The sequence below is a fragment of the Bactrocera dorsalis genome, chromosome 5 (assembly GCF_023373825.1).
Source record: "Bactrocera dorsalis isolate Fly_Bdor chromosome 5, ASM2337382v1, whole genome shotgun sequence".
Taxonomy (NCBI): Eukaryota; Metazoa; Arthropoda; class Insecta; order Diptera; family Tephritidae; genus Bactrocera; species Bactrocera dorsalis.
In genome coordinates, this window is record NC_064307.1 from 74,240,944 (window position 1) to 74,264,437 (window position 23,494).

Below are 23,494 nucleotides of genomic sequence, written 5' to 3' on the forward strand. Positions count from 1 at the left end.
TGGAGAAGGTCACAGTGGGATTTCATGTTGCTCTGAATGCTTGTTTGTTATTGAAAATAGTTTCCATCAGATGAGATCACCGAGTATAGCGGTCTTCAAACTTCTCCATATGATTTTTTGTGTAAAAGTGCATTTTGCTTATATTGCGATATACATACATATATTTTCCAGCGAGAATTATTTTTAGATCCAAATAACCACTTTTGGATGTCCTTGGAAATATAAGGAATACATTTTCTTTCAAACAGCCCCCATTCTCGGCGACTCCCTCTTATTTCTCGATACATTTTTTTCAGCGATCATTAACTTGAGATCCAAATAACCTCTTTTGTAAATCTATAATCAAGTCTAACTATAAATACTTGCCACTAAATTCTAATTAGTCCACTAATTGTAACCAGGTAGTTTGAGGGTCTATAATGAGTCTTTGTCGGATTTTTTTTTTAATATTGAAAGTCCGTACTCAAAATATGTCCATCTGTATCCCACTGTATATCAAAGTACCGTTAACATTCGCTAGTTCAAATAACACGATTTCACATTTAAAATCAATCAATTTAAAAAGAGTGTAGTCTCATAACAAGTAGTAGAGAAATTTCCCACATTTTCTTGTCGTTCGCTGGAACAATAACTATCAAATTCCCAACTAGCATTTTATTGAGGCCATAATGGCGAAACCACTTCAACCACCGCAAAACAAAAGAGCTGGCAACACTGCAGTGCTGCCTCCATGCAAACATGTATGTGAGCTCGTCGAAATACACGCTGTGCCATCATTACCAGTACTAACCTATTTTTGCTGCTATACGCTCATTGTGCTACTTTCTTTTCCATACTTAACACTATTGACACGCTGCGGATTTGCTGCAGTATGGCTTTTTTCTTGAAAATTATTGTAATTGGCCGGCAGAGTTACAATTACCTCTTTTTGCTATTACATCCTCAACCGGTCAACGTTTAAGTATATTTTAGGCGAATGAGAAACGAACTTGTTTGAAATTTTACAAAGTAGATACAAAGACGTTTGACGAACAAACTTAATATAGACTGTGGGCTTTGCTTGGGTAGCTGAAATTCGAAGTTAAATAGTTGGTTAAAAATGTAAAACAAAAGTTGATAAAAACTAGGTATTTTACTAACCATGAATCAAATCAAGTGGAGGGTGTACTGAGCTATTTTTTCGCTATAGATTTTTCTTTAAAGCAGCTGAGTATTAAAAGAATTTAAAGTATTGCATGTTAACGTTTTATATTACTTAAAGATTTCTTTATATATCTCCTTCAAAAGCTGTTTTCTAAATGTGCTTAAACCGTATGAGAATTACAAATTTTTTTAATGAATTTTTAACCTATAGCAATATGGGTATCAAATGAAAGCTTTTCAAAAAAGTCGTCGAGTTTTGTAAATTTTAGATAGGGTTGCCATAGCAAATAATAAAATTTTGATGAGTTTTGAGATACTTATACCGAAAAGCGTTTAAAAGTGACACTTGAAGTATTGAAAATTCCGTATCGTCTTACTAAAATTTATTTTTAGCTGCGCTAACGCAGTTGAGGTTGAAAGAGTATGATTGTACGCCAGCCTTAATCTTGGCAAAAACATATTTTTTTTTTCAATATCCTCTGCTACATCTCGTCATTTATAATGTATTCTTAACTTTATTGACACTCACGTTCTTCAGCCACATTCGTCCGAAAATATTTTTGCACTTTCCCTTTTGTGATTCAAATAAAATTCCCATGGCTACCATTCAGCTGCTGCACGCGCAGTGGGTCAATGCAGTTTCTCATCAAAAGCTGACGAAAAGAAATAAAACTGAACGGAACTTTTCAAATATAAATTTGATTTTTTCCACTGTTTTTCAAGGAAATTGCGAAAAACATGTTTTATTACAGAAAAGAGAAAATCAGATAATGCAGTCGATGCCAAGAAACAGGTAAACAAGCATATATACATACATACGCATGTATATTTATGTCTGTATATGCGGAGAGAATAAGTGTTTATGCAGCAGGGAAATGGCAAAAGATTCGCTGACAAGCTGACATGCAATTGGCGTTAGAAATAAAACTGGATATCAGTAACCAGAAACTAGTCGTTGCGCATTTTCGCATTCACAGATACATTACATATGCCATTTATGCTATACATTCATATATGTATGCGTGTGTATTAGTTTGCATCTACCAGATTGATTTAATATGAATTGTGCCGTGTGTAAAAACGCAGTTTGTTGCTTTTTATTTATTTGCTTCAGCTTAAAACTATCACTGCACAGTGCTTTACAAAAGTCTGGGTACTGCAGAGATATAAACTTTTATAGATCGGAAATTTAGCACCCGTTATTTTCTCTCCAAGTACCTGCTAATTCGTCGTAATCACCGACATCGCACCACTATAGCATATAGCTGCCATACAAACTGAACGATCGAAATCAAGTGCTTGTACGGGAAACTTTTCATTTGACAAGATATCTCCACAAAATTTAGCATATATTATTTTCTAAGCCAACGCTACAATATCTGAAATTTTTTTTCAGATCGGACCACGCCTTTAACAATTTTTATTTTTTTAATATTTTTTGTGCATTTTTTGACGCAAATTCAAAAATTATTTACAATTTTTTGTTTGACAATTCTCTATTAATAAAAAAGTGCCCCATACTTATATCTACGCCTGTTGTGCATAAGAAAATAAAACTTGCACTATTCTCATGCATAAGTTAAATAACAATTTCCAGACTGATCCACATGTTATTTCAACTCTGGAAACCGAATAAGCACTTACTATTATTCCTATTATATTTTTTGTTGTTGTCGTTGTTTTTGCTAACTATTATAACAGCGTGTGACAAGTCGCACGCCGCTCGTACCGATCCGATTAATAATGTATGTATGTGTGTTTGTATATATGTATAAGTTTTCTGCAAGTGTTGTTGTTGTTTTTTCGTGTTTTGATATTATTGAAATGAAATCTAGTAAGTAAATCAAAGACGTGACTTTTATTGCAATTTCCTTGCGTACATACCTTTGTAGTTATATGTGCTGCACTCGTTACGCGTACTTAGCGCTCAACCTCCACCTTTTCATTCCTCCAGACACCCACATACTTATACACCTACGTATCTACACCCCCTACTTATTCTAAGTGTGTATGTATGTATGTGTTGCAATGTCATTGATATCATACTTACAATAAGGTTCTCATCGCTGCCCGTATTCTCTTTGGCTCAGCTACGCGCCACCTTGCCTTTATTGGTATACACACGCACACACCCATATATACTTTCATACAAAGTTACAATAAGTTTTGTGTACATGACATCTTTTATGAATATTCACTGATGCTGCACAAGCAACAGCAGTGACTGCGCACACGGCAACAACGCCAACAACAGCAACTAAATTGTATACATACATATGTCGTATTTATATGCAAATTGCAAAGTAACGGCGAAAAATACTCGCTCCGAAGCTGAGTCCACGACAAGTGTATCATATTTGTGCATTCACTGAAATCAAGAAACTTCATGACTGCCACAACAGCAACAACAACAACTACGAAAACAACGGCGAAAATGTGGCATTATGAAAAGAATAAATAAGTGCAACAACAACACAAAAATATGAGACTTCAAATTCTATATTGCAGTTGCTGCTGCAGCAGTTTTGACAAGTTTTCAGTTACAATATCTTTGCATCTACTCAAATGAACTTGCACAAAAATACATACATACATTTGTATCTCTCTTTGTAGATATTGTATTTGTATACATATGTATGTTAGCTTGTTTGTATACATGTTTGTAACTGTATACTTTTTATCTAGTTGTTTGGCGATTACTTCGTTTTATGTTGTTGTTTTTTGTTTCTTTTGTTGTTTTTGCGTTGTTGTTCTAGATGATTTCCACATTGTTGTTGTTGCTGTTTAAATCTTTTGCTTTATTGCTGTTTTTTGTTATTGTTATTGTTGTTATTCCTATTGTTTCTTTTGTTGTTGTTTCTTGTCTTTATTTTTTCGATTCGTAGTTATTGTCATATGTATTACTGTGACTACATACATCTGCCTTTGCTCTATCACATAGATACTTTATAATGATTTTAAGCTTCTCCGCTGCTTCTGGCTTACCTTCTCTATGTATGTGTGTGCAGTCGACTTTTTAATCTACCAAATTGATTTTGAAACTTCAAAAGCTCTTTGCCCTCTTTGCTGCCGTCTTCATCAATACATGCACATACACAAAGCAAATTGTATCATCTTTGACGTGCAAACTTAGTTCTTGCTGTCATCTCACTGTTTTGACATTTTGTAATATTTTGTTGTTGTTTTAATTATTGTTTAGCATATTTCTCTTGTTGCTGCACTTATTGTTACACATTTTTGTTGCAATTTTTATTGTTGTAGTTGTCATTTTTATTGTTGTTGCTGTTGTTATTTTGTGTAGACAATTTAATTATAGCAAAAAGCCTGCGCATAATACAGTTATTATTGAAAGAAAATATGACTGACTGATTGTTTTGAAGTGAGCAGCGCTCAGGCAGCTTTAGAAATTGTAAATTGAGATATGAAATGAAGTGAAGCTTTTCAGATCAATTCATTTGAGCGTTTCATTATGCAAATATTAGTGAATTATTAGTGAACTTTTTCTCAAGGCTTCGTAGTCTTACAAATGTCTTGTGATGAAATATGAAAAATTTTCTCCCACTGTTTGGAACCCCGCCCATACTTGAAATAGTCGCTCAGTTTTCACGAAATTTGGCTCGTAATCTCTGCAATCTCAGAGGAAATTTTTTAGGTGGCATGACTATAGCATGTAGCTGCCGTACAAACTGATCAAAATCAACTTAATGTATGGTATTAAGAGTGAAGAGTATTCTAGCTGCGTAGCAACAGGACGGCGATATTAGTCTCGAGCTCAATGACCGTGCGTTCGAGTCCGGTTGGAGAATGCCTAACTTCGGCTTAGTTGTCCATGCTGTAAGGTTGAGATTCTTACCCAACACCAGCTGCAGAAGCTGTATGGAAGAAGACTGGGTCGAATTAAATCAGCACTTCTTTCTTGATTATCGTTATCGAGATAAAGTAGGGGCTCATACTTTCCGTTGTACCACCGAACTGGTGGAATTTTGGTCTCTCATTTATTTTAATGATTTCTCTCTTTACATGCAACTCGTTTTCATCTCCATTTCTTGCTCTCGCGCTCTTTCTCCTTAAAGACCTAACACTAAGTCTAAGCTAAAGTAAAGCTAATTTGGTCTGTAGTATTCAAATTAATGCTTCATAACAAAGCCAAAAAAATTGAAAAAATCTAGTTTTCGAACTCGTGTTAAATTTCATAGTCTGGTAACGCTATCTGCTCTAGCATACATACACCATCTTGAGCGCATTTAGTCTGTTTAAGGTCCCAACAAAAACAAATTTCCGCAGTAAACCACACCAGCAGCTAACTGTCTGCATATTATAGCGAGCTGTGTAATGAATTATTCTTTGCGGCCACTCAAAAGCACATTAATCCAATGCGTCTCGCGGCACTTGTCTGTAGTATCAGCGTCTGAGTGCGTTAATTCTGCGCTCTTTGTGATTTAATTTGCCATGGCTGAAGTTTAATGCAAGTTGTATGCAAAATTTTATTAACATAATAACAACAACAACATAGACATTCGTACTTCTTCGGTTATTGATAATAATGTGTAATGGCGGCAGCAGAAACATCAGTGATGTTGGTGTAATATACGCCAATGAAAGTTAAATCAACAGATTTTCACAGAGTGCAGTGCGTGGTTGCCATCATGTTGGTTTTTTATTAATATTTACTTTTTGCTTAATTTTTGGCTTTTTTATGATGATTTACAATTTTTATTATAATTATTTATTTTTTGTTTTAATTTTAATTTTTTTCTTTTCGTATTTTCTTATATATTTTATTTTAAATTTTCATAATTTGTTCCTTTTATTTGAATTTTATTATGTTTGACGCCTTTTCTCTTAGGTTATATATTTTTATTTATTTTTAATTTTTTTTAATATATGTATATTTATTTTTTTCATTTTTGTTTATGTTTTTTTTATACCCTTTTTCTCTTCGTAACCACTTAACTTCTCGCCGCTTCAACTTGCTTTGCGAAAAAAGCTGTATTTTCGCTCATTATTTTGCCTGCAAATAAACAGATGTGCGTGATTTTTTACGATTGCTGTAAACACATATGTAAATCTGTATGCTTATACGCACTTATGCTTTTGTAATTGCATGTGCTTGTGAAAAAGTGCCGTGTAATGAGTTGCCGCAATCAAGTTATATGTGAAATTTTTACAACGTTATCAACAAATAAGCGCAGGGAACTGTATTTTTCTGTGCGCTTATTTTCCGTAGACATATTTACATGTGTCGCCATTGCTTACGGCGGCCATGCTGCTTGCAACTTTTTCCTGTGCGTGTGTGTGTACGTGCTGTCGAGCAAGTAATTCGCTGCCATCGATGCTGTTTGCCGCCGAAATGCATTTTTTAATGGCGAGCATGCATTTATTTGTGCGCGTCTGAGATTCCGCCTCGGCGCACCACAAACAACCGACACAAAAAGTATCTATAACAACAGCAAACAATGTGTGTGTACTTAAGTCCTTAATGCATTGCGTTAATTTCATTTCAATTTACAGCTTGGAATTCCTTTGCTGACTTTTTATCAAGTACTTTTTAGTGGTTTTATTACATTTTTTGTTCTTGTATGAACTTTTTTGTTGCAAATTTTTATATTACATTTTCCAAACTTTTTTTTTGCTTTTTCTAGAAAATTTTCTTGTTTTGTGTTTTCTTGAATTTTTAGTTATATTTTCTTGATTTTATTCTTTTATTTTTATCCTTTTTTTGTATTTTCTTCAATTTTTTTGGTATTTCTTGATTAGTTTTTCCATCAAATTTATTTATTTTTATTTTCTTTATCTCGCTGATTTTTCTCACACTTTTTTCATTCCTTGTTGATTTTTCTCATATAACTTTCACACATGCATTTTCATTCACTCCTTCTAAATGTTTTTTTTTCTCACTTTATCTATCTCCTTCTTGCACACTATATTTTTACCTTTCCAACTCCCTATATATCGCTATATCCTTCCCTCTATCACTCCCTCCCTCTGTACATGCAATTTTCTTATTATATCTTCTGTTAATACTGTTATTCTGCATTCACTTTTCCCTTCTCTTTTCTTTGCTAACATTTGCATTCCTTTAATCTATTCATAGAAAGTACAGTGTGCGCTCAGGTATTTGCTCTTGTACTTGTAATGCATTAACGTCAGGAAGTGAGAAAGCAACATTTCTTTTAATGATATTTATTTTCATAATAGAGGTTTATGGACACATCTGCATTATATTGTTAATGACAGGATTTGAATTTTACCGTTTGTACTACGTTAAAAGAGCAGAATATATTGTTTTTAGCATATTTTTAGTAAGCTTCAAAGGAATAGTTTCCATCCTAATATTCAGGGGAAGCTTTTAAAATATTTCTTCATATATTTTCTATTTTGAAGAAGGTAAAGAATCCTTCATATACTTTTATTTTTGAAGTAGTCCAAAGTTAAACCATGAGCACTCACCAGAATAGTAGTTTAATAGCAATCAAAGGATCAAACCAAGGTTTTTTTTTCAATGAGCGGTAATAGTTATTCTGGTATAGATCACTGTGCCCAACAAGCGTCACTATCCTATGGACCACAAAGGAACACCTCAGGTCTTGGCACACAAGTAACACAGGGCATATCACATAGTTACCACAGAACAAAAAGCTTCTACTTCTAGCAAAACGCAGCCTAGTAACAATGTAGGGCTCATCAGAGGCACCTTCCTTTAAGGAACCACCTTCAGAAAATGAAAAGGGCGGTATGCAGAGAGAGCGCGGCAGATGATGAGACGCTGGTACATTGTCTATGCGTATACCCAGCCTTCACCCAAATGAAACATATTCCACGCCTCCCAATGCTTCAACTTAAGAAACTTTGGGTCCTTAGTTTTTGAGATCTCGAATCTGAAATTTGGCACACGACCTTTTCACCCCAAGAAACTGCATATTTGTCGAAACCGCCGATATCGGACCAATATAGCATATAGCTGCCATATAAACTGAACGATCGGAATCAAGTGGAAGCTTTTTCACTTGAAGAGATATCTTCAGGAAATTTCTCGTAAATTATTGTCCAAGGCGCCGGCACAGTATCCCAAGAAATTGGTCAGATGGGAGTATTATAGTATATAGGGGCTATACAAAGTGATCGAACCAAATCGAGTTCTTGTAAGCCATATTTTGTATTCGTAAAGGCTACTTTAGCTTCGGTTACCGTTTGTTTTTGCTTTTCCTTATTACACATATGTACATATAAACAAAAATATTTTTTTTTTGTTTCATCTCCCCATCAATTTTGTGCTAATCTCTCTTTTATAAAATTTCCTTTGATATGCCGGAAGTATTTGCAAAATCAAGGCGATTTGGTCATTTCCTTGCTAACTAGCTGCAACAAAGACAACAAACGTTTGGCTAGCTACTAATGCTCAGAACATGTTTACAGTGCTTAAATTAATTATGTGCCGAAACAGCAACGACAAATGCCGCCAAAAGCATTTCACAAATTTGCAAGCAATGAGAGCGACTGTGTGTGTGTGTTCTTCTCTTTACTGTGTGTGTAATATCGCGCTTGTGTGTCTGAAAGTATGCTTATTTGTGTGTTTGTGTTTGTTTTTGCTTTGCCAAATTACAAACGACCTTTTAAACGAAACATTTACCCCCTGCCACTCGGCGTTTGAGCTTCTGCTTCTTTTTCTCATATTTATTTATTTATAACAGAAATTAATCTGTTCATAGTTGACATTTGACAGCATTTGCGCTGCAAATATTCGCACATACACACACATACAAGTATACCTATATATATATTTATTTATTTTAGTATTATTAGTAATTAATTATCACTAATGAGTCTCTGTCTAACTGACATTTCTTTGTTGCAGGATTTTTGAAGCATTTCTGTGCGTTCCTCACGCTCGCGCGCTCCAAGCACTCGTAGACGTCTTTCGTTACCGCTGTGTGTGCATTCTGTGAATTGACGCGCGCCCAACCGCAACAACTCAATACAAACAAAAACAACACACCGTTGTATTTTTCAGCACATTTTTCTGACTGCAAGCGGAGTCAGTCGACGGTCGTGATTGTAGTAGGCGACAACAGCAGCAGCAATCGCACAGAGCGCGTCGTGGGCAATAAAAGTGTGACTTCAGCAGCAACAACCGCAGCAAGTTCAAATAACCGAAATAAATAAGAGCAAAAGTAAATTTCTATAGAAATCTACGCTTAAGCATTAACTGATAACGCTCGCAAGCCGGCTAAAAGTGTAGCAAAACCGTCTGTTCTGCTTGTATTTGTTATGGTATTTTGTTTTTATTATTGCACCCCTCCAAGTTCAATCAACCGCAAGCGCGCAAACGAACGAGCGCGCAGCCATTCGACTAACCAATTGACCATTAAATAAATAGAAAAGAGAAATAATAACAATAAAAACACACAACAACACACAAAAGTGTAGTGAAAAGCAACAGCAACAGCAATAACAATAACAATAGCAAATAAAAAGCGTGCAACAAATACGTACAAAGTGATTAATGTGCATTTTTAAGTTTTTTTTTTCAAACCGGGAAAAATTATCAAGCAATTTAAAGTTGAAGTAAATACAAGAGCTAAAAAACAAGAAAAAACTTTAACTGTGGCTGCAACGAAGTTATATACCCTGCACAAATAAAAGAGCGATTAATTCAAGAACTTGACTTGGATCGATTAGTGGGTATGCCAGCTATATGTTGTAGTGGTCCGATCTCAACACTTTCCTAGCAGCTTGTAGCGCTATCTTAGACGACAATCTGTGTCAAATTTCAAGAAGTTATCTTGCCAACTAAAATAACTTTTCATATAAGGATTTCATTTTGAATTGGTGGTTTGTTTGGCAGCTATATGCTATAGTGATCCAATCTGAAAAATTTTTACGGTGATTGTACCGTTGCATTGGACAAAAATGTCTAGCAAATTTCGTGATGATATCTCGTCAGATTAAAAAGTTTTCTTTACAATCACTTGATTCCGATCGTTCAGTTTGTATGACAGCTATAAGCTAAAGCTGTTCGATATTCTGCGTTCCGACAAAGAGCAGCTTTTTGTTGTACAAAATTTCAGATCGATATCTCACAGACGGACCCGTATAGACAGAAAACAGACATGGTGAAATCGACTCAGTGCAGGGTATAAAAACCAAAAAATAAACACAACTCAAACGGCCAATTCAGCATTAAGTGAAATGAAAGCACACACACACACTTACTAATTTCATTTCTGGCTGTGTGCTAGAACGCTTAGCAAGCAAACGCTGAAAGACACCAGCAATTAATTAATGCATTAACTAATTAACTTCTTTTTATTGTTGTTATATCAGTAAACGATATATAAACATATACACACAAACATACAGACACATATACAAACGTATATGCGCGTTAATAAAATATACCACATAATTGCAAGTAAATCAATTTTAATTAAAAAACAGCTAAAAAATTATCACATAAATTCCAGGTATTCACATAAAATTACAGCAAGTACATTAAAAGTTTAGTAAAAGCTAATGTGAAGTGCAGAAAATACAGGAAAAAACAAAATTAATACAACAAAGAAGCAAAAAGTATAGTAAACAACAACAAAAGGTTGTTAAAAGTAAGAAATCAGCGCAAGTAACTAACTTAAAAAGCGGATATCTCAATAAAATTACACACACACACACACAAAGCGCCCTCAACCACCGCTAAAGAAAAGCTTATAGCAGCCATATGTGTGTGTGAGTGTTGCAGTGAAATTCGCTAGTGTGTTTGCAGCGAGCGAAATTGAGTGAAGAAACGTAAAAAAACATAGTAAATCATAGCAAAATTACAACCGCAAATACCGCAGCAAGAAGGTAACCAACAATAACAACAACTACAAAAACAACAGTAACAACAAATATGGAAGACAATAACACAAGTACGCCAATGAAAACCGACGAATCAGTCACATTAACAATAAGGCTGATAATGCAAGGCAAGGTAAGTCGATGAAAGCTCGCACATATGTAAATACAAACACATATTCACATATTTACACACGCTTAGTGTCTAATTAAATTTCATTTCTCAAATGTTTACTGAGGTAGAAAATATTGTGAAGGTTGGTTATTGGTAATTGAGATTAGCAAACGCTGGTAAAGTTGATTTCGAAAGCTGCTGAAGTGTTTAACTGCAAGCCAACGCAAGAAAAACAAGAAAAAACCTCAACTTCGGTTACACCGAAGCTATAATACCCTTCAAAAATGCAAAAAGAATTACTTACAAAAGCTTTGATCGCTCAGTTTCTATGACAGCTATAAGCTATAGTGGTCCGATGTGAACGATTTCATCTGAGATTTGCATTTCGCGAAATGAAAAAATTTTCTATACAATCTGATCGTTCAGTTTGTAAGGCTCCTGGAACTTCTGACAAGTCACTATCGATGTAGCCTAGTGTTACTCTGTTGGAACATAATTTCTCTGCTATTGTCTAAAGTTGTTCGGTTCTGAACGATTGCTTCCTTCAGAGGGTCCAAGTGGCAATGCCGTTTCGAATGGAGAGTTCGGCCTTATGGAGGCCACCCATAAGAGATGAATCCCTGTGAACCTGGCTTGGTGTTACCTTAGTGGGACGCAATTCCTCTCCTATTGGCCAAAGCTGGTCACTTTTGGACGATCACTTCTTTCAGACGTGATGGAAGAGATGAATCACTTATATAAAATGAAATAGAAATTGCTAAGGTCATCTACTGAAAAAAGAAAGTGTTGGTTCTTTCCAAACTTTTAACTTACCTCCTAGAGTATTCCAAGTGTTCTCTGGTAAATCGCGTGCCATCGATATTTTCTTTAAAGAACAATTATTTTTATGATTTATTTATTATTTTATACTTTTTTGTGTTTACCTGAGTTTTGAACCCACCAAACTTCGTAATGTTAGAACCTTGATGCCAAAAAAATACTCGTTAAGGTAGATTCTTCATATGTTTTTGGAAGGATTTTGCGGCCAGTTATTAGGTTGGAAAACGTGCTAATAAAACCTGATTGATAGGTTAGGTTGTTTTCCTTGCTACACCAGATTTTTAGGTGAGATTCATCTTCACACTGATTTATTCGTTAGCAGACAAAAAAAACTGAACTTCAGTACTTCACTGTTCTCAGTTTCGAACAAAGTACCGAAAATGTTACAAAAGTTGGAATTTTTTTTAGAGAATGTTTCTATACTCGTTCCACAAAAACCGTGCTCGGTCTCTAAAAAGGAGAGCAAGTTTGCCTAAAAAATTTGTTGTGTATTAATTAAATAAGTCTAATCAAATTTTAAAATCATTGTCATATTTTTACGGTTATTAGCAAAATTTTTTGACAGTTAGCTTTTAAATTATCGTCGTTCATATTATAGAGTACCACTATTACTCTCAACTTTCGTCTTTTCTCTCCCAGACTATTGTTCATTTATAGTGTACCTTCTTTTTCTTCCAACTTTAGTCTCCTCTCTCCCAGACAATTGCCATTTATTTTCATTAAATTTGCTATGAACGATTTATTTAGATTAATGCTTGCGAAATGCCTTAAAATGATCAATGGTAGTAGAGAATTTATTTTTATATACATTTTGTAGACTAGACCCAGGCAGACGTGCCATAGTCCCAGTAGGAAATTGTCATTCGTTATTGCGAAATTTTTCAAATTGTTTTCTTGTAACTGCACTTGCTTCAGCCATAAGTAGCAAATACTACGAAAAAAAACTTATTAAGCTCTCTTTTGAAGCCCGAGCCATTATTCTGTTTTAACCATAAATGTTTTCATAGTCTGAACAATCTTTTTCGACTTCACTTGTTCAGAAAACCTTTAACAAAGTGAAATTTCGAAACCCACTGAAATATTTCCTACAGGGCCGTATCATGCTTTGGTCAGTTACTGTGCAAATGTATTTGTTATCTTCACTCTATATAATGAAAATAGTGTTTATCTCTATATTAGTTGAGTTATTTGTGTCCTCGCGCACCAAATAACTTGAGTGGCTGCCAAAAACACAATTATTCTTAGGCCCTCACCGTTTGGTTGATTGTAGATGCTTATAGATTTGTGCAAAGAACTGCATGTTGTGTGTTCGGCAGCTAAACGCAATTGCAACGGTCGTTGTCGCTGACGTGTTGTCGACAATATTAGGACGCAAACGATGGCGCAGAAGGGTATACTTAATGTAATGTATATCAGGAGGGAAGAGAGATGGCTGTGGGCACAGGCGAGCATGCATATTTGGCTCGATGTCGGTGATGGTGGACGATGCTTTGTAAAAATTACATTTTCAGATTACTTTTTCTACGCTTAACTGGTAGTGTCGCCAACAGATATAATTTTTCTCTGTTTTCGTATTTATTTTTTCTTACTTTTAATTTTTTTATAGCTTCAAAATTTATTTTTTGTTCGATCGGACCGCATTAATTTTGCGTCATGTTCACTTTATGCCGTCAGCAAGCTAGCCATTACACCTGCCGCTGTGTGTTGCAAGTGACATTTCGAAATACTTGTACATTTGCACATCATGTTGCAAATCAAATTTAATGAAATCTGCGCTAATGGCGTCTTTGTCGTAGGGTTAATTAAAATTTCCCAGACATTAGAAGCAAATTTTCAAACATTCCACAAATAGAAAATGGTAAAGAAGTATAAGCCCACCGGAAAGAACAGTTCCAGGCCTATAGGACTGATGGCAGCTCCCTTCGCCAGGAGATTGGCTAGCACATTTCCATTCATTCCTCTATGCCCATGGATCCATGATAGTGAGATATTGTTTTCAATGGCAACCCTGTTAAGCATTTTTATGTACTCCAGTACCATTGTTGATTTGATCTCACGGGACGAGATTGCCTAAAGGGCCGCTTGACTATCAATGAAAATGACAATACGTTTTCCATGATTGTTCTTCTCCAAAATATTTAACAACAGTCCTGAGTGAGACTCTTGACATCCATGACACCACTCCAATCGGTCCTATTTAGGGTTTTGGAATTTTTAAAAGGAGTTCCGATTGGTCCACCTTATCAACCCAATATGTGTATATATATAATCTTGAAAAATCCGAAATCCTCGTTCTTATGTATCTCGCATACACGAAGAAAAATTCTTCAATGATTCGCTACTCTTCTCTTCCTCTGAGAAAAAGTAATATATTTTGGCCACTCAAATTCGGTAAAGCATTATTGAATTTATTTTATTGGTGTTTTTTAACACAGCATTAAAAACAATTTCAAAAATGTTGCTAAACAAAGTTTAATATGTACTTGCAATAAAAACAACAACCTTCACTATTTGCCTTCGGGTTCAACGCAGTGCACTTGCCGCGACTTTATAATCCATACTCAGTTTTTTATTGCAAATCAAGCAATATTTTTATATGCAAAAACACTTGTGCTAATAATTTTGAAAAGCCAACCCACCAGTCTGTGTCCATTAATTAAAACATGTGCTATTCCACCTCGGATGATAATTCATTCACCCATTCATATTTTTATTTATTTTCTCCATATGCTTATTATTATTGAAATAAGCTTTTTGTTTTGCTTCGGCTACCTTCTTGATGTTTTTATTTCGATATTTTATCCATAAACACCGCTCTGGGTTTGGATGATGCTGACACAGTTCAGAAACGCTGACTCGCACAACTGGTTTATCGTAGTAGCGTCTTTTTGTTGTTTTCTTGTTTTTTTTAACGTTTTGTAATTTTGTTGTTATGCACAGTTTTGTTATCGCCAAACCTTATTTGTGAGCCTTGCTTTGCAAACTGGTAAAAATACACGCTCTTGGGTTGGGCCGCTGCGTTCGGAAACTTGTCGGCATCATCAGCATTTTTCGCACCATCAAAGCGTTTATTGATTTGTTCATAACTAATTATGTTGTAGCATTTAAATGCTTGCATTATAAGCTGTTGATACGCATTCAAATCGGCTTAGTTTAATGGTCATATTAGCACTAAGTTTTTAATAGCATTTACCCTCCGGGTGGCAACTGCGTCATAATGATGAAAATTTCAACTAAATTAACACTAAATGACGTAGATGCTGTGCTATGAAGTGCGGTCTTACATTGTTGTCAACGCCATTAAGCTGTGTGAGAAAAATTATTCTTTACATAAATCTCATTTCATGCGAAGGATGAAACGTCTGAAAACTTAGGTAAAATGGGCAACCTTGTTCTAAAAATAATTAATTTTAAAATATTGAATATAATTATTTTAAGAAATTTGGTATTTTTTTTAATACATTATTTTAATATAACTTCTCGCTTTTTTGCTTAATGAAAATGAAATTATATTGTAAGGAAGTGATTATTCGAAGCATTGTCCATCGCTAGTCATAATTCTCAACCTTCTGGTAAAGCTCGAATACCATTACGGTGATAAAACTATTCATTTTACGATGCTATTCAAGAATCAAGCCATTTTTCGTTGTCGCCTAGTAAGGGGAACTGCTTCTGAGCCAGACCTTCCTTCACGCCGACGGTCGTTTATCTCGTCATCGTCATCTGTGAAGCGAAAGAACCAATCACAACCTCCGTAAACTTAGTGGAGTTCCTGATGTGCTTCATCCGCTATGTGCTTCATCCCTTCCTTACTTGTAATGGAAACTTTTGTTCATTTAAAGGATCTTCTCTGTAAGCAAATTTGACCATGCACTAAATAAATAACATAATAACGTAAATTATTGCCTGCTTTTCTTACACACAATATTGCATTTTTAGCAACCCAATTATTGTGTACCCACTATTTCGCAGTATATACATAATATTATTGCAAAATCTTTGCTAAAAATTGAACTTGTTTGCTAATTTAATTATAACAGAAAAATTTTCCTTGACTAACTTAATGGGTAGCCGGCAAAGACAGGCTGCCTGGTTGCGTGCGCGGCTACTTGATTGAGTGAGTGAGCAACTGGCGCAAAGTAGGTGCATGTACATAGATATATCTGTATGCATATGTATTTAGTTGTGTGCGCATACATACCTACGGTACAGATTACCTACATTTGTAGGCAATTTATTACGTTTTGACGCAACTACTTTCCTACTTACACACTTTTGTTGCGCGCCACAAAGTGCCCAGCCAAATCAAATGCATTTTCATAGCTACATACGAGTATATGTATGTATGTACATACGTATATATGTAATCACTTGCAATATTTATTTCAAATTTTTTTCATAAACAGAATTTCACAAGAACAGAAACAGAACTGACAGTTTGCCACATCGCCTGCCTGACTGCCGCGAGATGAGGTGCAATAATAACAAATTATTATGGCTGGGCATGCATAATGCAAATAGCAACAATAACAAAATAATAAGTACGAAAATGCAACAAAAAAATGGTGAAAACCTGCAAATGAAGACAAAGTGGCTGACGTACTGTTTTCTGTTGTAACAAATCGACTGTAAAGTTTGCAGACAACGCCAGAAATACAAATTCATACAAAATGCAACTTGAGGCGGGGCAGCGGGCGCGCTTTGAGGTGTTGCCAAGGCCCAGATACACAATGCTCATTATAATGTACTTATTGGCGCGTATATCTAAAAGATAATATGTATTCACCTAGGTATATATTTAACAATAGAAAATAGTAATATTTTTTTTTGTTTTGGCTTGGCTGTAACAAGTTTTGCAAGAAGCTAGCAGACGGCGCAGAGGTGCGCGGTGCGCCAAAATAAGCAATGGCAGCAGAGCTCATGCATTTTTAATTAGACAAACGGCGACAATAATGACGACCGCCAGGCAAATTGTAGAATTAGTGAGTGAGTGACACCTTTGCGCGAATTTTGAACAGCGCGGCAGCAGTAGTTGCATGTTCAAATGACACAAAAGCACAGAAAAAATGGAATGGTGAAAAAGGCGCGCGCAGACTACGACAATGCCGTACAGCAAAAAGTTGCAGCAACAGCAAACAAAATAATGAGAAAAACTGCAAAAAAAAAGAAGAATCGTAAAAAGAGGTGACGAGCGACCCAAAACTATAGTCATGATATGCACTTGACTGAAACTAATTAACCAAAGTGTACGAATAAATTCAATTAACAATAAGAAGAGCGAAAGCGCGCGCGCGTTGCTGAAAGCAGGCGAATGAGGCGCGGCAGGAGGTAGGCGGCAGCGCGAGTTGCATACAAGAGAGAAATGAGGCGTGGTAGGTGGCGGCGCGCTTAAGTCGCAGCGCGACCGACAAACGCAACGAATTGAATTGAATTGTAAGTTGGGCGCTTGACTAAAGGAGAAAAGAAAATCAAAATGCCAGCGCAGCCGGCGTGCATGTCAAGTAAGGTGCGCGCGTGGAGGGAGAAATTCACACAATAGTGCCACCGGCGGCACGGCAACATGACAGGAACAGCTGCTGTCGCGCGGTTATTCAGAACGACAGTCGGCGCGTTGACAGTTGATCTGTCGCGCTTGTGGTAAGGCCCAGGCGATGTCAAGGAGCGCAAAGCGAGAGGCTGCTGGATAGTGAACAGATAAATGCTTCGTCCAACACAGCAACAGTAGTCGCCAGCATCGCAAAACATTGCTTAAACTTTTTTTTTGTCATTTTTTAAACTGATGGCTTATGCTGCCCTGCGCCCCTACAGCTTCAACGTCTGCGCATCCCGCTTAAACTTGCACTTCTCCAGCCTCTCAGGCATATGCCTTTGTCAATTGCACAGCAGTTCTAGGAAAGCTTAAATTGCTTTTGGCTGCACTCACACAGTAAATGAAACCAATGTAATTTCATTCAAAAGTTATCTGTGAAAATTTCCAAAGTTTCTTCTTCTACTTTATTTGTGCTGTTTTTGTTTTTTGTCGTGGGAAATTTTATAGGAAATTACTACGTTCACAGCAACTCTTCGCGGTCTTCATCAATTTGGTGTTGGTGTTGAGGCGAAACGCTGATATAATTGTTGAAGCGAGCACAAGTTTCTATTTGGATTGCAATGTAAATTTAAATTATAACTGTATAATCGCCCTTCTAAGTTTCTGCAAGGGGCGTGGAGAGCCAGATCGAACAATTTTTTTTTCATAACAAGAAGATGCTTATGAGATTAACAAGTGTTGATTTCTCTTGTTCCATTTTTTTTTCTTCGGGTTTTCGCTCGCTCTTTCCCCCTTCCTATTTTACTAGTATGTCAATTTGGTACTCTCCAACGATGTTAAATGATATTTCGAAAGTAGTAATGCCTGTGGAGGCACTAAATAAATATTTTTTCCTTAGAACCTCTGTTCAGAAAATGGTCATCCTACAACTCTTTGAAGTGGTCCGTAGTCAACTGCGAACAACGGGGACTTAATCGCAAGTCGTTCGTTCTTCTTCTTCAAACTTCAGGTCGAACTATGAAGGTATTCCCGTCTCAAGTATTTCTGCAAAAATACTTTGATGTAATTTCTAAGTATGCTTTAATAAAATATGTTGATGTAATTTTGTTTGAACCTCATTTTGAAACGCCCAGAGACCAGTTAAAACTTCGCTGATGCAAATCTTCAAAAACCATGTCATGGGATTGCAATGAATTTGAATTGTCATGTAGCGCTGTGACTGCAATTGCGATCTTTATTGCAACTAATATGCAGTTATTCAGCAAATATGCTTCTGTGTGTAAATATTGGTGCATACGCCTCCGACATGGCGTCATAGTGCCGTTTATTGCAACATGTGTTGGCCAATTGTGCCGCACCAATGTCACTGGCGTCACGGTTTCTCTACGGCATGCATTAATTATTCCTTTTCTGTGTTTAATATTATATTTTTCTGTAGTACCTCTGTTCTGCTACATTATGTTTCTCACATAAATTTTCACATGCATTTGGCTTGTAAAAATGCTAAGTATTTTGAACTTACATGCATGTAAGCAATTTATTTTTATTTTAAGGTATTCCGATTTGTCAATTTACACTTTTTTATGTTGCAAAATATTCATATATTCATATATATTTAATATTTGTTGCTTGCATCTGTTTCTTGCGTGTTAAACTGCAGCTAATTAATTATTGGCAATTTCAACAGATAAAAAACTTAAAAGCAGAAAAATAAAGTGAAGTCTTCATGCATTCGAATGTTGAAAATATAATAGAGTGGTGTGAAATATTTTAATATAATATGCTTTGACTATGAGATTTTGACAAATAATGTTCTTTTAGTGGGTTACCAGGGCTAGAGCTCAATGAAATTTCAAAATTGACTTTCAAGCCGAGTTTAGTATACTTTTAGGCAAACAATTCAACTTGAGCTGACAAGAGATCCTTCCTTCGAATGACATGTTTCATATTTTCAAAATTAGTTGCAACAAAAACCTTAAAATTAACTTCCTGGGGTAAAAAGTTGTGTACAATTGTACAAATACATATACTGCCATTTTTCATAATTTTCTCTTACATTTTCTCTACCCTAAATAAACGTGTTCTGAGCTCTTCTGAAGGCACTCACGTCAATTATGGCCGTGTGTATGCATTTGTCATTGCTTAATATTATTATTTTTTATTTATTTACTTACTTATTGACTTATAATTGCACAATTCAATGTCTATTTACAGGGTCCATTATAGTTGTGTGTACATTTCTTAATTTTCTTTTATGTATAAATACTTTAGGGTGCTAGACTTACACTTTACACGTCACTTTCGCGAAAATGAATGTCTGCATATGAATGTATATTATAAAGACTTAAAATTATATTTGCATTTATTTTTCAATCGAAAAATTGTTTGAATCAAAAGTTATTGAAACTGTTAAGAGGATAGAGGCTAGCTCACTGGCACTAGTTGGAGTAGAGTCCTGTGTTTATTGCATGAAATTACAGTATTGATGCTTCTGTTGATAGGGTCATGAGATAAATCTCTAAAAAAAAAAGTAATACAAAGCAAACTAGTTGAAAACTAGTCCCCAAAAATTTTGCACCTTGAACCAATTTCGACTACATTTTGAAGCGATTCCAAAAGTTTTTGATGCAGAAGATATGTATGTGTGTTTTGTGCTTAAGATTGTCTTCAACCAGAAAATTTGCACAAATAAAAGTAATACTAAGTGAACTAGTCGTGGATTAGTTCACCAAAATGATCGAATTTATGCGTTTTTACTAAATTTTAACCGTAAACCAATAGTGTAGTAACCTAAAAGCCGCTGCATACATATGTATGTATTTATACATCTATGTATATATACAAACCCATCCATACATATTATATATGTTCTTAGAATCAACTGTTACCCCGTTTTCATGGCTTCTCAATGGCATTTTGCCAATTATATTGTGTAAAAACTGTAATTAGCTTGTTGTAGCTGTACTTTTGTTACAACAACAACCACGTACCATGCATGCACAGTGTACAAATAAACACACAATAATATAAAATAAGCGCCTTTGAATATGCAAGTGTGTGTGTGTGTGTGTGTCTTCGGTGAATGCAGCTAAGCGATTTGCTTGGATTTCTCCTTACAAGTAGCGCATAGAAATTTGTACTTGGATGCGCAGGCATTACAGCAAATGTTCACATTCACATTTGTGTATAGTTTGGTGTATTTACAGCTATGCGCATAAATATCTTGCAATATACAGTATACACATATACGTGTGTTCGTCGTCGCCACTTCTCCGTATCCCAAAGCAGCTAAAGCTTAAAATACATTCTTTGGCGATTTTCATCCTTTCCCTTTATTGGCAATTTTCTTCTTGTAAATTATTTAAATTTATTATTTATTTATACACAAAGCAGTCGGGCGCTGCGCTACCTACCTAACCAACTCTACAAACATAAATTCCTACGTAGATATGTATATCTTTATATTTACATTAAATTTGTGCATGTAATTTGTATGCTTACACTTCAGCGTTTGCCAATGCAAATAAAAAAGGTGTACATATGCACACATTTATCACTGCATACTTAGGGAAAATTGGTTTGAAAAGCTCGCTTTGTAATTTATGTGCACTTACAGTCTAAATATATACATTTGTTTCGATATTTATTGTTTTCCTTTATTTTCCTTGTAGTGCCTTGTTTTTCTGGTAGCCTTTTTTCCCCTGTTGATTTAATATTTTCTTATTTCTTTTCCTACATTTTTTTTTTGCCATCTTGTTTTGTTTATGTGTCTGGGCCATTTTCGCGTATGCAACATAAATTTAGCAACAATGCTAATTTATCTATCAAAAGTTGCGATTTCTTGCGCTCTGCTTGTTTTCTAAACAATTTTAAATGCAATAAAAGGCGCAATAAAAATTTTATATGCACTTGTAAGTGTTTGGCATAAATCAAAAATTCGAAATTATTTCGAAAACGTAAATCGTCTAGCTCGCTGCCAATTTAATTAGCTCTATTAGTAAGAAAAGTCTATATAGTTCGCCTATAAATATGTAGATTTAGTGCCAATGAAACATTTGACTCATTTCTTGATTTAATATTGATCTGATTTAATGTTATTGATAGTGTTTATTGTGTTGACTTAGCAATTTTTATCATTTCTGCTTTTAATTGTGGTGTACGTATAGTAGAGAGGATCGGTTTTTTTTTCTATAAAATCACGTTTGCCAAAAATGTTCTACGGATCATTCTGAACAACTTTCCATAAGTGATTATGGGTCTAAACCAGGTTTCGGGCCAACGATTTCCATGGCAAGAGGGATAATCGTTTGCATGGGAGAAATGTGATGAATTGTCCAATCTGGTCGATGCCAACAAATAGTACAATTTCAAAATGCGCCTACGCAGTAAATTTCATTTGGATATCTCGACAAGTGACAAAAAATTTGTATAACTTCGTCTCTTAGGCAAAGTTGTTCAAAATAATAATTTCTCCATTTTTTTTTCTGACTCCCTCTAAATCAACCCCGCCTAATGCATGTTAGTGCCTTTAGTACCAATCATATAGTATGTCCTCATTAAACTAATCATATAAATTTCTTTGCATCAAAGAGGATATACATATATAAGTTGTTTTTATGAGCTTAAAGTACTTTCGAATCTATTTATTGGTACTATAAGATTATTAATTTTAGCATTTATTTAAGAAACGCATGTACAATAGTGTTATTCTAGTTCTGTTTAGGAAAAATATTATACTTTGCATAATATATTAACCAACCGAAGCTATAACATTTTGCCATCTTTCTGGCAAGTTGTGGTTTCCATGCCGGCTCGGTGCCGAAAATGAATCAAGGCATTTTTTTATACCCTGTTCTTAAGCCGTATTTTAGTAATGATGTTCTACTTTGTTCGGCATAAGTGGTAGTCTAGCTGAGGTAAAGCTTACCAGCCGCTGTTTTCCAAATAGTTTTTAATCGGTCTTACAACACGAGTATGAGCGTTGTGATGATGCAAATTATTACTTAGGATTCAGGCGGGAATTTCGAGCATTTTCGACCTATATTTGATTAAATTTGATGAGTTGTTTTCAACAGCAGTTCTCAGTTAATGGTTTCATCCAGTTTTAAACACATAATAAATGATTTAAATGAATTTCCTTTATTTGTTGAATAAATTCACAGTCATAATTTAAATTAAAAAGTCTTACAAGTTTTTGCCCACAGTAGTATACTAGGCCCCTATGAATTAACTGAGTTTGGTTGGCTTGATTTTTAGGCTCTAAATCGGACCATCATGAGACTTTCTGTCATCTTATTTGCAGCTTTGACACACTATGTTTTTTCCTCCACGCTGTAACATAAATATCAGTACAAGCCAATTCATTAAATGACTTTTTAAACAAATGATTTAAAATTGTAGCTCTTTTAATACAAAAGCAAACCAAAAATACATACATAACAACATTTTGACTTTATTCTGTATGCCAGCGATTAAATACGCAAATATCGCACTCATTTTTTATATACGCAAAAAAGTTTTCAGCTACTGAATTATCAACTCAAACAATTTTGGTATGAAAATGCCGCGCTAATAAAACGTCAAAGTTATTAAATGCGTTAATTCATTATAATTCATACTCATACATTTATATACCCATATACCCATAACGTACTGGCAATAATATACATTATTGGCCATCAACTCTTTGACTGATGGTCTTTAATCACCTTAAAACAAAGCAATTAAGCGAATTAATGACTGCATGTCATTTGATTCTTTCGTTTTGTTGATTTTTGCACTTCTTTTCAAAACAATAAAATAACACTTTACAACAATAAAAATAAATTTTTTTTCGCTTTTTTGTTTTTTTTTTTCCAACAATTCACATTTAATTAGCGCCTTTTCAACGCCCCAACAAGCAACGACAAAATATTTGAAATTATTCATTGCAATATATCGATTACGCTTTGATTGAGCGTTTTGAACGATAGCAATTCGATAATTAACTGTATACTTATGTTTGCATGTAGATATAATGAATATACTTCTGAGCGTTCGAGCGAAAAAAGTCAATT

General features: G+C 35.0%; 1 protein-coding gene across 34 annotated transcripts in view; it reads left to right on the plus strand.

The window, feature by feature from the left end:
• LOC105227368 (poly(rC)-binding protein 3) overlaps positions 1 to 23,494 on the plus strand; it is a 232,957-nt gene that overhangs the window by 177,118 nt on the left and 32,345 nt on the right. For 15 of the 34 annotated variants that reach the window (XM_019990687.3, XM_029550676.2, XM_029550679.2 and 12 more), the window contains 2 exons: positions 8,999 to 9,314; positions 10,608 to 11,110. In XM_019990687.3, coding sequence (XP_019846246.2) covers positions 11,030 to 11,110 — 81 coding nt within the window. In that variant the 5' untranslated portion in view covers positions 8,999 to 9,314; positions 10,608 to 11,029. Of the gene's footprint in view, positions 1 to 8,998; positions 9,709 to 10,607; positions 11,111 to 23,494 lie in introns of those variants that run through there. The other 19 variants (XM_049459178.1, XM_049459171.1, XM_011206673.4 and 16 more) reach the window with 4 other exon arrangements.